This window comes from Apostichopus japonicus, chromosome 6 (assembly GCF_037975245.1).
Source record: "Apostichopus japonicus isolate 1M-3 chromosome 6, ASM3797524v1, whole genome shotgun sequence".
NCBI classification, from domain to species: Eukaryota; Metazoa; Echinodermata; class Holothuroidea; order Aspidochirotida; family Stichopodidae; genus Apostichopus; species Apostichopus japonicus.
Genome location: NC_092566.1, coordinates 6,621,695 through 6,641,266, shown reverse-complemented (window position 1 = coordinate 6,641,266; position 19,572 = coordinate 6,621,695). Strand labels below are relative to the sequence as shown.

Sequence of the window (19,572 nt, the reverse complement as noted above, 5' to 3'; positions counted from 1 at the left end):
TCTAGGTGGTACAGTAATCGGATCTGCCATCATAATCAATACGGACATCGTTTGATGGCGACAAGTTTGCAATAAAACAGAAAGTTAATCTTGTCAAGTGAATAAATCCCTCTCTGCTCTTTGAAGGTTTTAATAAAAAGTTGAAATTAAGAAAAAGAAAAAAAATTGTGTAGACTGTTTACGTTTGGAATATCAAAATTCGGAGATCCATAAATTTCATCTATCAGAAAGTTCAATTTTACTAAAATTGCTGAGTGATTTACTAAAAGATGATGAGTGATTTTTATGTAGAAAATCCGCCGTGCAGCTGTACGTTAGTGTACCTCGATGTATGCATGGCAGTACCAGTGTACTATGAATGCAATTAACCAGGTACAGTTTAATTGATTCCATAAGATTGTAGTGCAGTTATCTGAGTAGGTGGTTTACATGTATAAAGTGCAAGTGCGGGTATTATATTAGCCACTGCATAATTATCTGGATGCTTCATTAGTTCTTCTTTAAGAGTATTAAAGTAAGAGTAAGAATTTGATATTTGCAAGATATTGATCCTTAAAAGGAAACTACAGTGCTAGCAAGTCAATAAAACATAAAAGAATAAGAAGTAAAACTAAGAAGATAGATAACATGAAAAAGCAGCAGGCTGGACAGAAATGGCAAAAAAAATCTAACGTTTAAAATTAATATTATGAGTTTTAGTAGCCTGAGGAATGAGAGATAAAGGAGGATAGTGGATTTTGGTAACAGAAGAAGGCTGCCTGAGCCTACCACTGTGTGGGATTACTTGTCTCACAAAGTGGACTATAGAGGGGGTGGCTACTGTCAGTCGAAAGAGACTCCAGCTTGCTATGTACAAGGCAGTGGTTAACACAGTCCACCTCCTCCTGTACCTCACCAATGTGATTGTGTAGTGTAAATACAGTAAATCTGGCCCCCTAAATGGAAATTAACGAACCTTATTATGTAAAACCAATACATACATCCTTACATCAAAACTCAATCCTTTTTGTATAAGAGGGGGGGGGGGGGGGCTCAGGTTCTCCACCACTCATCCCATAAGAAGAATGTTAATTACTCCCCTTCCAGTCCCACCCTCTGAGTCCCTCTTTCAGACTTTCCATCAGACCATATGACTGAGGTACACTAAGGGATCAAAGATATATTATGTGAAAAACCTATCATGGATGTTGATGATGCATTGTGTTGGGATATATGGTTGAGGTACTGTACAGTATTAGGGATCTGTGTAGCATTCTGTGTAACAAATCTTCAAAGTAGAAAGAGCTCCAAGATGATATAGAAGGGTACCCTTGAGGTATGAGGTTTGGAAGGGTACCTTGAGGTATGAGGTTTGGAAGGGTACCGTTGAGGTATGAGGTTTGGAAGGGTACCGTTGAGGTATGAGGTTTGGAAGGGTACCTTGAGGTATGAGGTTTTTTAATGGTACCATTGAGGTATGGGGTTTGGAAGGGTACCATTGAGGTATGAGGTTTGAAAGGATAACATTGAAGTATGAAGCAAGATCTAACTATAGAACTCACCTAAGAGAAGAGTAAACATTTGTGTGTTATAGGTTTTCTTTGTCCATGATGACATTTTCCATTTAAGGTCACATTCTTCAACACATTCAACATTATCTTTTCCTTTTTGTAGCCAGCAGTGATGCCAAGCTGTGGGCCATCGACAGACATGTCTTCCAACAGATTATGATGAAGACGGGCATAGAACGACAGAAGGAACACCTCAAATTCCTTAAGAGGTAAGTAAAAGTAATGGTTTAAATACAATGAAAATCGACCACCCCACTGTGCCTGGAAATAGTTTTCAAAGCATTTCCAGGGAAATATCTTTTAAATAAGTTTTAGTACACTATGAAATTGGAATAGCTTGAAAAGGAGGGGAGAAAAAAAGGAATCTGTTTAAATTTGTTCCTATGGCATGCAGAGCAACAAATTTGCATTAGGCAGGGAGAGAAACGTACGTCTCTCCCCTGCCTCCCGTCCCCCCCCCCATCCCACCATCGCTGTCTTGAAATAAATATTAATTGGCACGTCCATGTATGATCCAGGAAAGTGCAGCATCTTTAAAGGAGTTTGAGCAAACTTAATATGAAGAGTCTTGAGAAACACAAAGTACAAAATTGTTTAAATTTGTTCCTGTGGCCAGGTGCATAGCCAGGAATTTGCCAAGGGAGGGGCGAAAATATAGTCAAACTATCAGAGCCGTAGATATGGCATGCAAACTATCTAAGCGTAGCGCCACCATAGTTGGCGCGAAGCGTACAAGAAAATTTTGGCTGAAATGCCTCCCAGATTGCCGGAAATGGCACTTCCCAGGCCTTGTAAGTTGCATCTTAGCATTTTCTCTTTTGAAATTATATCATAAAAACATTAAAAAAAAATTTAAAAATATGCTGAAGGGGGGGGCGGCTGCCCCCTTCGCCCCCCCCTTGGCTACGCGCCTGCCTGTGGCATGTAAAGCCAAAATATTTGCATTTAGAAATGGCGGGAAACGCACATCTTTGTACTAAAACCCCTGACTGTCTGGAAATAAGGTTTGGCAATGTATCCAGGGAAATAAATGTTAATAATTTTGAGCACACTAAATGTCAGGAGTTTGAAATTAACAAAACTGTTTAAATTTGTACCTGTCACATTGCAAAGCCAAAAATGTGCAATAAAAAACGGCCGGAAAACTTATCTCAATTTATCAATCACCTTGAATTCTTTGTTGAATTACATAAATGCCTAGCCATATAGTTTTAGGTCATTATCACCCTAATAATGCCATGAGTAATTAACCCCATTAAATTCTCACATTTTGCTTCAGAACTGGAAGATTTCCCATGTCATATAAACCTGCTTTTTCTTTCATTAATGTTATAGCCTGTTTTGCTTAAAATGTGGTTGTGCACCTTTGTGTTGTCCAAAGCAGGGAACATTTTCATCTCCTATCAAACCAGGCCCCCCCCTAAAAGAAAACTTAACCTGGAAGAGGATTAGCTCCCCCCTCCCCGCTGACCTTGGGATCCTCCATTCATATTCACAAAATTGGGTTTGTTCGATCATTACGACCTTAGACTAATCGCAGTCATCGTTCAAAGACTTTGAAACACTTCTTTGTAAGACAGTCTTCAAATGGTAGTAAAATTCACATCAGATTTTCTCCAGTGGAGTTAATTTGCCTGAAGAGGATAACTTTTTGCCCATTTGCGTACTCTTTCCATCATTTACTTTGGTATCAATAGACACTATGACGGGTTACTCTCTTCATCATAAAAACTGATTGATGTCGCATGCGTAAGATATTATCGCCTCCTTCAAATGTTTGTCGATGGTAAAGAGAAAAAAGTCCTGTTTGGCTGTGAAAAAACTTACTTTAAAGCGGTCTATGTCGATTTATAAACTCTCTAAGAAAGTGACATCAAATTAAAGCGGTTTTGGTATTCTTTCCGATTTGTATGTCTATATGTAAATTTAAATCATATCTATAACTCTGAAAGTTTCATTCGTCTCAACTGGAAAAGCCATCATCCGTAATTCATTTCAGTCGATAGCTTTATTCAAATAGTAACATATTTTTCGGCAAAATATTAACGCAGTATTGACACTGTCTGTCTAATGCTCGACCGACTGAAAAATAAATTGTAAACTTAAGTTACACTCGAGTGTTCTCAAGGCCTTGCTTTCAGATTTCAGAATGATAAATCTGATTTTATCGGCTTTAACGATATTTTGTCAGTTTGTGGTTGACACTGACACTTCCACTCTGTTTTAGCAAGAAAAAAGATTTAAAGACTTAATTGTTGACTGTTAATCAAGCTTGCTGTCCAAATGCGACTGCCTGACATTGAGGCGATCGGAGAAAAATAAGTCGCCTGCTGTGCCCCAATGTCCATCCAAATATTCCGAGAGATTTATTTGTGAGACAGAAGGGAACCAAGCTTTTCGCTGAGAAACAAGGCAGTTTGAGGCAATCTCAATTTCAAGTGATTTCGTAAAACCATCTGCATATATACTTGTCAAGCTTATTATATTGTCAAATTTGAGAGATTAAAGGGATGGAAAAATGAAATGATTGACCTGTGTAAGTTTAGGCAATGCTGCTGTGATTTGGGGGCCCTGCTGGTGTGTATAAACATACTACAACATCATTGCAACCTTGACCATGCAGTTCATATGTTAATGTATTTTAAGAGATTTTCAATGAATAAGAAGTTAATATGTTAATTATTTGCAACTTTAATATTTTAAATTTTCTATCATTATTTTTGTATAGTCTAGTGATCGATGAATCTTATTGCTGCATCATATTACTAATTGATTAACTAATTAATTGATTTTATATTTTACTGTACCTTGAAAATTGAAGAATTTGTTCACTTAACCACAAACATTAGTCAGTTCCTATTTGTGTGAGTTTGTGTATAACCGTATGTTCTACCCCATCATCTTCATAGGGAGGTCCACTTCTGATGCAACACAATAAATGGACATTATTCACATTTATAAATAGTGTTTTATCTAAAAGAAACTTACAAATGCAAACTTCTATTACAAAGCAGAAAGATTCCATAGAAACTTACTCTAATTAATTTCAAAATAAGACAGATTTGACATCTATATCCTTATCTGTGTTTAATTACTGTCTTCTTTTAAATGATCATTGGTAGTGTGCAACATGTGCCAATTAATGTTGAACCTTTGGTGTGAGTTTCCATGGTTACCAAGCAGAAAGGTTCCATAGAAACTCACTCTAACTAATTTCAAAATAACACAGATTTGACATCTATATCCTTATCTGTGTTTAATTACTGTCTTCTTTTAAAAATGATCATTGGTAGTGTGCAACATGTGCCAATTAATGTTGAACCTTTGGTGTGAGTTTCCATGGTTACCAAGCAGAAAGGTTCCATAGAAACTCACTCTAACTAATTTCAAAATAACACAGATTTGACATCTATATCCTTATCTGTGTTTAATTACTGTCTTCTTTTAAATGATCATTGGTAGTGTGCAACATGTGCCAATTAATGTTGAACCTTTGGTGTGAGTTTCCATGGTTACCAAGCAGAAAGGTTCCATAGAAACTCACTCTAACTAATTTCAAAATAACACAGATTTGACATCTTTATCCTTATTTGTGTTTAATTACTGTCTTCTTTTAAATGATCATTGGTAGTGTGCAACATGTGCCAATTAATGTTGAACCTTTGGTGTGAGTTTCCATGGTTACCAAGCAGAAAGGTTCCATAGAAACTCACTCTAACTAATTTCAAAATAACACAGATTTGACATCTATATCCTTATCTGTGTTTAATTACTGTCTTCTTTTAAATGATCATCGGTAGTGTGCAACATGTGCCAACTAATGTTGAACCTTTGGTGTGAGTTTCCATGGTTACCATCAGGCAATCTACAGTTCTAAGCACAAAACATGTACATAGCTATTTTCTTGCATTACAGTGCCACAATAAAGGTATATTGCATGTCAGTTTCATTTTAGACAACAACCTAACAACACTTTACAGGCCATCATTTGCATAGAATTGAATTTCTGAAGTTAGTCATGAAATAGCAATTCGTGCTTTCATTGTGGGATGCATTCATCATTTGGGGATGATGAGAAAGTTTTAATGTTTGTAGGAAACAACACACCAATTGTGACCAATACTGATGATATTTAAGTTATTGAGAAAGGTCTGTTTCTTTTCAAAGTAAGAATTAAGCATCATTCAATCTAAGCTGCCTAACACACTGCTATAGCAGCCTAGTTTTATTTAATATATAAATATGGATTTGGGTTGAAGTTATTATTGTCACTTAATTTGAAAGGTTATAACCAGGTTATTTCATGTATTGCTGTGAGACCTAAAATCTTGATGTCTTTTGTCATTATAAATGTAATTGGACGGATCTGGTGTGTAATTAACGAAATGAAATATCAGAGTGGGAGATGGTTGATAGCTAGGACATGCACGCATCCAGTTGCTGAAACCTATATGACACAAGAGTATTATTGGAAGTGTTATCTGGGATTAAATATCCAAATAAGATACAGCTCTGTGATCTTTTTCTCGTTTCTTATCTTAACCCTTCAGCGTCCATATTCTGAAAAATCTACCCTCGATAGATTTGGTGAAGTTGGCCACAAGTTTGGAAGTGGACTATTTCACCGAGGGAGAATTCATCATCCGTGAAGGTTCCAAAGGGGATACGTTTTACATCATCAGTAACGGCACAGTAAGTATAGTGTTCCTGGCTCGAGATGTTATTTTATAGTCGAAGGTGCTTGATGGTTATACTGATTCTCTCAGTGTCCGTCCGTCCGTATAGACTGGGAGAGGAGGCATTGTGGGTAAAGCAAGAGGCAACAGGAAGAGCTGTAGGCAGCAGTTTAATTCTCTGTGATATTATTGAAAGCATATCTGTTGAAATTTAATACACGTTACTCTTGGTTTATAGTGTCGAAAGCGGATTTTATAAAAGGGCAGAAATGAACACTCGAAGAGTGTTAAAGTTTAAGAGTTTTAATAACTGTATAATAGTTACTTCATAGTTTTTTTAATATCATTTAAATGCCCTTCAATTATATTTGAGCACCTCCCTATTGACTGTCACTTTTGAAAGAATCTGTGAACAAAGAGGAAGAGGGGGAGGGGGGGGGGGTGGAGGACACAAGCTACTCCAAAGACTCAGAAAATTGTTTTTGATTCCTTCTGCTGTAGGCAGAAGGAAGTACAAGAACCTTATTCTTTTCTGGGAAGTTCAATAGTCATCTGCAGGTGTCAACATTTAGGTCAAAGTCTTAAAATCTTGTAAACAGCTCGTACGGTAACTCAAGAAAGTACATCTTTCTGGAACTTCATACAAAGTGTGTAGATCCAGTTTGGTTAATGTAAGACCCTATTGAAAGTGGTAAAGGTCAAAGGTCACATGAGGTCAACAGGTGTCAAAGTCTGAAAACCTTTTAAACATGATGACTCCAAAATTAAAGCTACAATTTATCTGTGAAATTCTTCAATGTTCTGAAGTTTCTTTTGGTAAACATAGTTGAACATAGTCAAATTCAGTAAAGATTGTCATAGTTCTCAAATTATCAGTGAAATTGATATTTATCATGTAAACATTAATATCAATATTCTCTTGTGGACTGTTTTAACTGTTGCAGTCTTGTCATGTGTTTTTTTTTTTTGATTTTTTTTTTGTCATTTTGAAATCATCCTAGAAACTGAAAAACAACATGGTCTCTATGTTTTTTTCCCCCCGCAGGTACGTGTCACACAATCTGTACAGGGACATGATGTACCCCAAGAGGTCCGCCAACTCTCCAAGGGAGAGTACTTTGGAGAGAAAGCCTTGTTAAGGTATGATTAATCCCCTCCCCCACCCCACCCCCTCCCTCCTTGGTATATTAGATTCATTATATACAAAGCATGAAGGCTGGAGTTTGGGGTTTGGCTATAAACAGTACATGATCATTTTTGTATGATGCAAACAAATTTTGTATTGAATTATTAAAATCGGGTTTAACTGCAGCTAATGCTTAATACGTGTTAGAAAGGTAGGAGAGTAGGGCCTCCTTGGAATTGATTTAAAAAATAATACGTTGTTTAGAACAAATACCACAAATATCACGTGCAGTGATATTTTTATATATAAATTCAGTATGGCTTCATGCTGAAAACAGAAAAGAAAATTGGTTTTGTTTTAATGTAAGGCTTCTAGAGATATAGTTGAAACTGTGGGACCTACAGCACTGTCAGCCATTTTATTTCATTATACTCTCTCCCTCCCATGTGAAGCAAATTGTAAAGTTGACCCCATGGAGAGAAACATCCCCCAGGTCTGCGATCCAACCCTTACTTGCAGAGAAACCTTTCAGAATGAAGCTAATAACACAACATACGGTTTTAGACTAATTTGTCTCTAAAGAAATATGTAACTTAACATTTGCGATGTTATGAAACTTGCAAAAGACCCCCCACCTCAAATGAAAGAAAACAGGAAGTATCATGTAGGCTTGTATAAGAGTGTTAATCTGCTTTGGTTTGAGGCAGACAAGATGTCCGCTTGTAGGGGTTGCTAGGGTGTTGTGTAAGGTGGTTGATTAGAGAAGGGGTTCGTCTAAAATTACAAAACAAAGTCAGATAGATTGTTATGTCAATGTTTTTTGATCATCAGGGCAAGAGTTGATGCCATGCCTCCCCCTCCCTCCCCTCCCCCTCCCCCACACATTCTTCTGTTCCTGTGTCTGGAATATCAGACTGTCTAGTTGAGTTGATGACACTATTGGCCTACACCAAACTGACTAATGACACTGATATCTATGATCATAACAAGTATCAATATTTTTTCTGCATTCCGTACTTGTCCACTTTTTCCATAGTAATTCTTCCAGGTTGAGCCTCATTAACTAGTAAGATCATTCATGCTTACAACAAATGTTCTCAAACTTTCTAGGATGTTCATACACCTTAAAGAAACAAAAATCTAACCATCCAATAAGACAATTTGTTACAAGCTGCGATCTTCAAAATTTACAAGTATTTATTTTAAAATAGTAAGGTAAGCTTTTGTTTTAAAATTCCAAAATTTACCAAAAGCTGCATTAGATGTTAATGAGAATTCCGGTGACTTTTGATTTTTTAAAAGTAAATATTCTACATGCTTCTTCTTTTAAAATCTATGAACTTATAGGCAAGTATCTGTCGCATACTGTCTTGATAAATTTGGTTACGAACACCGTCTGATGTTACTGTCTTGCCATCTATTTGGCCTTCAAATGTACCTCTGTGCTAAGTGCTCTTTGCCCTCTTTAATAGTAAAATTAAAATTATCAAAAACTACACTGTAAAATAAAACAAAAGAGAGACAGTCTAGCGACAATGTATTTGATCAAACCAATCCAAGAATGAGTGCTAATATCTTTTATGTCTTTCTCTCCCCCTGCCCCCCCCCCCTCCAATCCACCCAACTCTTGTGGGTGGATGGTTCCACCGTGCAGAAAGGCACACATGCAATCAATTTATTTTATGCATATCAAGTATCGTATCTTAATCACTCATACCCTAAATCATAATAATTTTCCCGCTAGTAATCACCTAGCCACTTTCTTCATTCTCTGGAAGACACCCACATCAATTAATCTGTATTCCATCTGTGAGATGAATATTACAATTCCATGCTGGGGTTCATATATTTATTTGTTTCAGTTCAGCGTTGAAGAGCAAAATCGTCAGATCCCATGGTATAACAAAAGTGGGGGTGGGAGGGAGAGGGGGGGGTGTGGAACGTACCTAAATTTTCTCATTAATAAACAATCATTCATTTGTTTACTTTGATGTCTCTACTGCAATAACTTCATCACAGCAGAAAAGGCCTCTTCCATCACCTCTCCCCTGTAATAAAACATACGATTGATCCATGTATCAAGATATGGGTTCCCGTGTCGGTATGAGGGAGGGGGGAAGTGGTGGAGGGAGGTGGGTGTTTAGATTATATATAATGATTTGGTCTTTTTCAGGGACTTCATCCTGCTTCTCTATCATGAATATTATCGGATATTCTTTACTTTTAAATGCGCGACCATCATTGATACAACTGCCTATTTTGAAACGACATAGGATCCTCTAGGAAAAGTTCTGGAATAGCAAAATCTTTTAGCTTGCTACCGTCGAGGTTAATGATTGTTTTTACTACCAATGTTTTATTTGTATTTTGTATGTTTTATTCTGACAGCGAGGATGTTCGGACAGCTAATGTCATTGCCGGCAGCGATGGTTGTGAATGCTTGGTCGTTGAACGCAGGTGAGTACCACTAACAACAACATTTTGAAAAGCAAACACAAAAATTAAGTTTCTATCCTACATTATTGATTTTAGCACCAGAGTTACAGGGAGCTATCTCCTTAAGAGACTAACTTTTCTGGTAGATAAAAGCAAGTCGCAGAAGTCTGTTCTGTTGTTAGCGACAACTAATATTTATTAATATGGAAATAAGGCTAGACCTCCTCGGTACATCTGTTGTGAAAGTTTTGCACACTTGAGCCCTAAAGGTTGATGTTCAACGATTAAAATATAAAATAACACAGCAGTAATATATAAACCAATGTTCATTAAAGGGCGTGAAGACTCGCGCAAAAAGAAACGTCTTATGCCAGTAATCTGACCTAGTTTCGAATGAGGTGTAACAGAAGTGTTAGACACCACCACCATCGATCCCAGAAAATACACACACAGCTAGCTTGCTACCGTCGGTAATTAGACACTAGTGTACAGTCAGTACATACAGCTGCGGTCAATACCCATAGCACAGTGTACAAACAATCCAGCGATGGACATCTCAGGTCCAGCTAAAGATAACAAGGTATCACGTTTCATTACTGTCTGCATTTTGTAGCGACAAGAAAAAAACTTCACTTGCAAGCAACGGAAAGTTAACTTTTTCAGACCGCAGCACGCGGTTTTGGGCGAGTCTTCAATGCCTTTAAAAGAGGATGTTCTCAATGATATTCAATTGTTTTACCGTGGCAGACATCGGTTTAATTATCCAGTATGAGCAGTAAATAACTTGACTGCTTGTTGCAGCTTCCATTCCTGTGTCACTGTGTGATCTACTTTTTCCCCTCCTAGGGTTTCCTGGATAGCCTCGTTACAATCCCCATTGGTAATTTAACCCCCTAATGCTATTATGATACTCCATTGTTGAAATGGCCTCTAACAGTCAGTTGACATTGGTGACTAGGTCATGGAGTCAGAGTTTGTCCATCAACCTTGAATCAGAATTTGATTGTATAATGAAAATACGTCCACTATAAATCGTGTTAATTTACACACAAGTTTGTCAAAACCGGACAAATGATTAAATTTGCCTGTTGTTGTTATTTATGCTGTCATCATCATCATCATTGTCATGGCAACAGTTGAGATAGCTACTGTGAAATAGTCCATCCAAATGGTTGTGGAAATGATTTGGAAATAGTTCAAATCATTATGGTTTATTGAACATTCACATCTCATCTTAAACTCCATCTTAATAGAAAACAAAAGGTTCTCTTCCATTTTTAACATTCTAAATAAAGATCTTTTCAATTTTTTTGGGTCATTCAATGCAAAGATGAGATGTGACTCTCAAAAGGGAAGATTCCTCTTTGTAAGCCCTTCACATATTTTGCAACAGAGCATTTAAAAAGAGCAGATCAATGCATACCACACAGGTGTATGCATTGATACAGTACGTTGGGTGTATTTGTTCCAAATATGAAGGTAAATGCATATGTTTAACAACCATAGTTATGTCTGAGATGATGTTGAAAAGTAAAAAATGAAAAGAATAAACTCCTTCATAAACTAGAAACTTGGAAATCCAACAAAAAATTCTGTAAACAAGATGTATAAATCACAGGAAAACAGGACAATCAGCTTAACAAAACAAGAATGTAAACTTGATCAATGGAAGGTAGATTGGTGAAGTAGCCAACTACACCCCCTCCCCCCCCCCCCCCAATTTTCGTGTTTGAAAATCTATCTTTTATCTATTTAAGTTTTTAAGAAAAGCTGATTTCACAATGGATACCAAGGCTCCTAATATTTATATTTTCTATTTTTTCCCCTCTTTTCATCAGTGTATTCAGAGAGCTGATCGGCAACATGCAAGAACTGAAAGATAAGGATTACGGAGACGAGAAACGAGGAGCAACCAGGTACGGTACCCACGAAATAATCTGTCAGTCCTTGAAAAGCTCTGCATTAAACTGTATGTCCGTTGTTAGAAACAATGGAAGATAGATTAGACTAGATCGAATAGTAAAGGTGAGGGGATTATCTTTCTACACAATCCTTTGAACCCATCCCTGAATGATGAATGACATCAGTAGAGTCATTGCTTCAAAGAACTTTCAAAGCTTTAATATCCTTCGTAGCGTGCTTAGAAGTGCTGTAAATGCATGCAGATCTTTGCATGTTTTATCAGTGGGGGTGGAGGGCGGGGGAGGGTGGGGGGTGGGACAGATGGGGAGGTTGTCTTGTGAACTGTCTAACTTGTAGGTGAAATGTATTTGAAGAATCTACCAAACATCTATAAAGACTGAAACAGTAACCCTTTCTCTGTTTAATAGTTTTATTCCATACTACCCTGCTAACTTGATCATTCTTGGTGTAATTTGATTCAAAGAGGGATGGTTCCACACTTAGCGTAAACCCACCAATGACATGCCTTAATTATGTTGGTTGCTTTGGTGATAATGTATTTGAATTAATGTACCAACATTTTTATTCCTGTTTCACTAGTTGCTGAATTCTGTTCTGTCAAGTTGAGAAACTTGTTTCCTTTTCTAGTTCATTTTGGTAACAATAGTACGGTGGCTTAGTAGGGACATAAGAAGAAAAAATAAGAAATAGCGATATATACTTGAACAGAATTTCCATGAAATGGTGTAAAGAGAATAGCTCTCCCTTACAAAGAGAGGTTGGGGTCAGGGATGAGGGTTGCAGGGTATGAGAGAAGGATTAAGAAAATGGAAACATTTGGAATGAAATTATATATTGTTATGGTGACATTATCTCTGTAGATTAGCAAAGAGTTAGCAGACTGGTTTTGGTCATTTCTTGTATAATTTTCTGCAATAGTGCTTCCCCTTCTAAAAAAATTTCTCTGATTCTCATGTTGTGAGTTTTGTACAAAGCTTTCATGCTATCTCCACTATCCCTTCCCTTTCTGACTTGAAGCATTTTGAAAGATTTATTTCATCTCTTTGCTTCCAAATAGTTGCTGCTGGATAATAGTACAGATACAGGCACTAGTAATACAATCATTTATTCTGTGCTGTAAACTTCATGTCCTTTACATTCACCAAGATCTTCTCACACTCCTTCAGCTTTGGTGACCATGTTGAATTCTTCGTAAAAGCTATTTTCTAACACGTTTCCCATCATTGATTTGCCTGACAGTGAAGTAATTCAAACATGTCGCACTCAGTAGCGTTATAAGTTTGTACCTTTAACTCGCATCTGGAGACGGAAATTAATACAGGGAATGTCAGACCTCTTGGACATTAATCGGCGGTCCCCATTTAGCAGAATTGATCTCCCATTAATGTAAGCTAGGGCTTCTCAAAAGACATTAATGAAACTATCACTAACACATTTATCAAGTGTTGAAAATGCTGCCCTGGGTGCAAGGTCGAACATGTGCACTCCTTAATTCTCAGACTTCACATTACATCGTTCCATGCAGATTTCAAAACGAGTGTATATGTGAAGTAGTATGCCGTGCAGAAAGAGTGAAAAATTAGCCAGCTGTTCGCTTTGTTTATGAATAATTATTGGGAAAGAAACAAGCACGAGTGTTATGGTCGAGTGGATGAAAGGCAGAGGCATTAGAAGCAAATGAAAGCTAGAATCTGGGAGGTCAGGCAGTGGCATCAGAAGCAAATGAAAGCTAGAATCTGGGAGGTCAGGCACTGGCATCAGAAGCAAATGAAAGCTAGAATCTGGGAGGTCAGGCAGTGGGATTAGAAGCAAATGAAATCTAGAATCTTGGAGGTCAGGCAGTGGCATCAGAAGCAAATGAAATCTAGAATCTGGGAGGTCAGGCAGTGGCATCAGAAGCAAATGAAAGCTAGAATCTGGGAGGTCAGGCAGTGGCATCAGAAGCAAATGAAAGCTAGAATCTTGGAGGTCAGGCAGTGGCATTAGAAGCAAATGAAAGCCAGAATCTGGGAGGTCAGACAGTGGCATTAGAAGCAAATTAAAGCTAGAATCTGGGAGGTCAGGCAGTGGCATCAGAAGCAAATGAAAGCTAATATCTGGGAGGTCAGGCAGTGGCATTAGAAGCAAATGAAAGCTAGAATCTGGGAGGTCAGGCAGTGGCATTAGAAGCAAATGAAAGCTAGAATCTTGTAGGTCAGGCAGTGGCATTAGAAGCAAATGAAAGCTAGAATCTGGGAGGTCAGGCAGTGGCATCAGAAGCAAATGAAAGCTAGAATCTGGGAGGTCAGGCAGTGGCATCAGAAGCAAATGAAAGCTAGAATCTGGGAGGTCTTGGGTGTCCCTGACCGACCAAAGTAAGTTGGGTTTTTCATGAAGAGAGAAATACACGGTTTTCCCAATCTGAAATTGTCTTCCAAGCAATTTTTTAAAGAACTCAAAATGAGCAGAAAGTGGGATTGCCACGTGACATGAAGTGTAAGTACTAAGCCATTCAGCTTCTCCTATGCATATATGTGGGCTGCTTAGCATCATAAAATAACTACTATTACACAAAAACAGATTTTGCAAAAGAAATAAAATGGTAAAATCTTGTTTGAGACTTTAGAGAAACACAGCCATTAACACATTTATTTTCAGCTGCCATTAAAAGTGTTTCTGAATTTATAACTGATATCTGGGTGGGGGGGTGGGGGTGTGGGATTATTATTTTTGTTTGTGCAATCTCAAGAAGTACTTAGAATGACAAGTCTAGCAGCACATAAAGACAGATGGTGACTGGAATTGAATGGATTGAGGTGAAATGTGGAAGTCAGGGAAGTCGTAAAGATACTTTCAGATGACAGAGTGCTTTTGAAATTTTTATGAAGGAAATGTTGTTCACAAGGAGACCTAACCATCTATCCTCATTTTTGCTTTACCCCTTTTTTTTTGGCATTGTTTATTGATTTGTTGGGTTTTATTTCCATTCCTTAATTATGATTTAAATTTGCAGAGCAATCAATGAAGTTCAAAAGTTGATTTAGTTAATTTGGTGAAAATTTATTATAAAAAATTAAACAGCTAGATTGGGTGACAAAGAAAATATGAAATACAGTGTATTAGCAACGGGCAGAGTATTAACCTTCCATTCAACGAGATGGTTGTTTAGAACACAGATACATACGTTAACCTAGTTATACACAGAGGACCATCAGAAGTCCTAATTACTGAATAGTCTTGTACTAAAGTCAATTTTTGTTTGTTACTAATTAATTGTTCCATACTTGGTAACACATCATACAGACAACACTGATCAAGTTTCCACTCCAAACAATCAGGAACCATCAAAACTGTCGTCTGTTAACTCCGTCCTCGTCAGACCATTCATCAGCTATTGAAATGGTGATTTGGCTTCATACCATATTGCTATTGCAGGCAGTATTGTCTCCTTTCTAAAATTTTCGAACGTTAGAAATTACAATAACTGATTAAACTATTTAACTGATAACAATTGAATTTGTAAAAAATGGCAAACTGCCCTGCTCATCCAATTCTTGTACCCTCTTATCCTTTAATACCAATTCTCTGCCCCCCCCCCTTTCTACCGCCCTTCCTCCCGCCCTTCCTCGCTCGCACAGACACACACATTCAAGCACTGATGTGCGTTAGTTCTTACGTCATATACTTTTTCTTTTTAAATCGAGTCTCTGAAAAATAATACTAGATATATTTCCAGATCCAACTACTTATTGGAAGGTCTATAATTTTTTTTTTAGAACCAATTAATTAAGATATCAGAAGACAAGTAATTTTCTTGTTCAACACAATATTTATTCATTAACTTCCCTTAATCTCCCTCTTAGGATTTAGCCTGCTGCTTATTTTGCAAATTCATAAATCGTTTACATAGAAAAGTTTCAATTGACGCAGTTTTTATTCCCTCTTCATATTATTTTTTTTGTGAGGGTTCCTGGATGAAAGTAGATTAAAGTAAGTATTTTGTCACCAGTGTGTCCCCTTCATGGTACTCAACGAGCATCCCTACAGGGTATCGGTGATACCTCTGTGAGATATCTCTATCGCACGTTGTCTTCATTACACTTACCCGTTGATAACCCCATTCATCTCTACCATCGTTTTTTGTGGTTTGCGATTACTGGATAATAAGTTTCAAATCCTTGATCTGAAATCTTTCAGATTCAGAATTCTTTCAGGAAATAAGTGCTGTGTGTTTTTTTTTTCCATCCCCCTTCTAATACGACTTATCGTAAGTTCACTCAACTGGTTTGGTTGATTTTTGTTCTGGTTTTTTCTTTTTGTCTTCTTTCATTTTCTCTCTGATCATTTTCTTCTGATTATCAAACTTTGTGGGATTCTCTCTCCTTTTGCTTGGTTTTTTATATAAACTTTGAAGAGAAACTTTAGTGGGGTTACTACTAGGGTCTCAGGTGCCTTGTAGAGAGAGAGGGGAGGGGAGGGGGGGAGAGAGAGAGGGATGGATGGATCTGTACAGAGGATGCTTACAATCTCTCATGGTGGGGTTACTGCTAGGTCTAACCTGGTACATATTGAGGGCTTTTAAGACCAGTGTATCATTTGAGATCTTTACCAGATGACATGCAATACAGTTTTTTGGGTACAACAAACTGATATGATTTTTGTACTTTTAGCCCATTATTACTACAGCTTTATACGATTGTTTCATTTTGAAATCGATAGATTGTAAAATGCTCTGAAGGTTTGTTTGTGTATTGTAGAAATCAGTAAGCCGGTCTTACCTTGGTGGTTTTTGTTGTACTTGTCTGTATGTGTGATTCAGATACTGTAATCTTTGTAAAGAACTCAACTATCAAGTGAAGACCCTAGTAGACAACTATCTGTAGATGAATCCTGCATTGTTTCATAAAATTCTAATAGCAATTGAGAAAAATGCTACTTCCTATGTCCTCTGGCATTTCAACTCCATGGTCTTTAAGCTGATGGATGATTCAAAGAGGTAAAAGACAAATTCAGATAAAATGTATCTCTTGTTGCTTTCTCGGTTTCCTTTCCTGCAGGGATTCATCCTAGCATGAATGAATTAAATCTTAAATTGAGAATATTTTGTGAAATCAAAACCATTCACTTCATTTAGTCTGTATGTTGGTGTTCATCGAATCACTGGTAGGATTACAGAAAAGAATTATTAAAATATAATATCTGCTTTTCTTTCCCACCATCTATCCCGTGGCATAAAAAATTGTCATCCTATAAACCAGAATGGAGATTTCATTGATGAGAGAGGTTTAACAACATAGTGATTTCATTCATGAGAGAGGTGTGACAACATAGTGATTTCATTTATCAGAGAGGTGTAACAAGATAGTGATTTCATTTATGATTGAGGTATGACAACATAGTGATTTCATTTATGAGAGAGGTGTGACAAGATAGGGATTCCATTTATGAGAGAGGTGTTACAACATAGTGATATCATTCATGAGAGAGGTGTGACAAAATAGTGATTTCATTTATGAGAGAGGTGTGACAACAGTGATTTCGTTTATGAGAGAGGTGTGACAACATAGGTATTTCATTTATAGAGGTGTGACAAGATAGGGATTTCATTCATGAGAGAGTTGTTACAACATAGTGACTTCGTTTATGAGAGAGGTGTTACAACATAGTGATTTCATTTATGAGAGAGGTGTGACAAGATAGGGATTTCATTTATGAGAGAGGTGTGACAAGATAGGGATTTCATTCATGAGAGAGGTGTTACAACATAGTGATTTTGTTTATGAGAGAGTTGTGACAACATAGTGATTTCATTTATGAGAGAGGTGTAACAAGATAGGGATTTCATTTATGAGAGGTGTAACAAGATAGTGATTTCATTTATGAGAGAGGTGTGACAAGATAGGGATTTCATTTATAGAGGTGTGACAACATAGGGATTTCATTCATGAGAGAGGTGTTACAACATAGTGATTTCGTTTATGAGAGAGGTGTGACAAGATAGGGATTTCATTTATAGAGGTGTGACAACATAGGGATTTCATTCATGAGAGAGGTGTTACAACATAGTGATTTTGTTTATGAGAGAGTTGTGACAACATAGTGATTTCATTTATGAGAGAGGTGTAACAAGATAGGGATTTCATTTATGAGAGGTGTGACAAGATAGTGATTTCATTCTTGAGAGAGGTGTGACAACATAGTGATTTCATTCATTTTGAACGATTTAAGAAAAAGACAATACCGATGAAATCAACATGTTACATTTTATCGGCATAGACCATGTAAGTTTATGAATGAAGTTGAGTTTGCTATGTACCATTAAAGTTTGTGGGATATAGAATTTTTGTATTGTACTAAATCAATTAATTTTACTTCCAATTTTTATCTTTGTTTGTAAAGAATGACCTATTAAGGAAAGACTGTTTTTAATATTTTTGTTTGAACACTACCGACATAATATTTTGCATCCGGATTGTAATTTTACCGACAGCTTTTTCAAATCAAAACAAAGACAAATGAAGTACACCCCTATAGAGTCACAATGTTGGTAAGGCCTTTATGTATGTATAGTACAGTTGTATACATATATATGTATGTATATATATATATATCGTATCACATGGCCGACATAACAAAGTATATACTGCATGGGCCATGTCAACGTCAGTTTTTTTACCATGAAATTTTGGGCAGGACTTTCTCTTGCAGTTTTCATGAATGAATGCATTGCTGTATCCTGAACTCATTAACTATATTTTCTGTTCTTTTTTTTGGTTTTTTTATCTTTCTTTCTTTTTTCTTGAGATATATTGAAACTTGAAAGTGCATTGATGTGTCGAGATTTCAGCGATGACATAACAAAACATTATATATGTATTTATATATAAGAAAGTATTTTTGCTTTTGTTTTGTGATATATGCATATTCATACAGTTTGTTATTTGCGTGTTGCATTTGAGAATGATGGTTCATTTACATCAGGGTTATACCCATTTTTTACATTAACTTTTGAAGATTGAGACGGACATATCTGGGACGTGCATATCTTTCAGCTTACCCGAGATATGTTTGAAAGAGCAGAGGAAATTAATTTCAGACTTTTCAAAATTGAATTCATGATTTAATCCCCCCCTCCCCTCCCCCACCCTCTCCCACCAGTCAGTTTTCTGTTGTTGATTGATAAACTATGTAATCAAAAAAGTAAAACTTCAGTATAAACAATTTTCTTTGGTTTTATTTATTTATTTACTTCCATTTCTGTATAACTAGTAAGGGGGGGGGGGGGCAAGGGTTAAAAGAAAATTTTTAGTTAGAGCCTCTTCAATGAAAAAAGGTTATAGTTAGTTGTGCATATACACACATGCAATTGTGTATTAGGTCTGCAATGTGACAGTAGGGGAGGGAAGTGGGCTATTCTTAAAAGAATTCTACACCAAGTCTTTCATCCTCCTCCTTCCCCCCCCCAGGTCCCCACCATCCTTCCTAGGCCCCTCATTTGCAGTCTGGTTATACCACTTCCATCCTTCATTAGGATTGTGTAACTGTTTTCCCTCAAGGAAGTGGTTCGAAAATTTTGAATTTTGAAAATGCAGGCCTTTCAGTGACACTGTGTTCGTTGAAAAAAGTGGCTAAAAATATCATAGAAAAAGTGTAATTGCCTTGCTTGTCAATTAATGAATCAATTATGTGCTGAATTTTGACTTGCAAAATGGCAGAAATTCTATGGCATTCAATCTAAAATGTTGTTTTGCAGTGCATTGCTGAAAGGCTTTTCTACATGCATAGAGTTATAGAATGCAAAAAGTTGAACGCACTTGACTAGTGAACATCAACAAGTGTTTTTGCCTTCAAAGAGTATGGTGTGTGGAATCACAAGTTTCAT

At 36.9% G+C, this 19,572-nt stretch overlaps 1 protein-coding gene across 14 annotated transcripts in view; it reads left to right on the top strand.

Annotated features, from left to right (window-relative positions):
- The window catches only part of LOC139968818 (cGMP-dependent protein kinase 1-like), a 183,934-nt gene that overhangs the window by 127,184 nt on the left and 37,178 nt on the right, over positions 1-19,572 (top strand). For 8 of the 14 annotated variants that reach the window (XM_071973256.1, XM_071973253.1, XM_071973252.1 and 5 more), the window contains exons 6-10: positions 1,654-1,759; positions 6,101-6,242; positions 7,272-7,366; positions 9,741-9,809; positions 11,627-11,704. In XM_071973256.1, the coding sequence (XP_071829357.1) occupies positions 1,654-1,759; positions 6,101-6,242; positions 7,272-7,366; positions 9,741-9,809; positions 11,627-11,704 (490 nt within the window). Of the gene's footprint in view, positions 1-1,653; positions 1,760-6,100; positions 6,243-7,271; positions 7,367-9,740; positions 9,810-11,626; positions 11,705-18,180; positions 18,238-19,572 lie in introns of all 14 variants that reach the window. The other 6 variants (XM_071973249.1, XM_071973248.1, XM_071973247.1 and 3 more) reach the window with 1 other exon arrangement.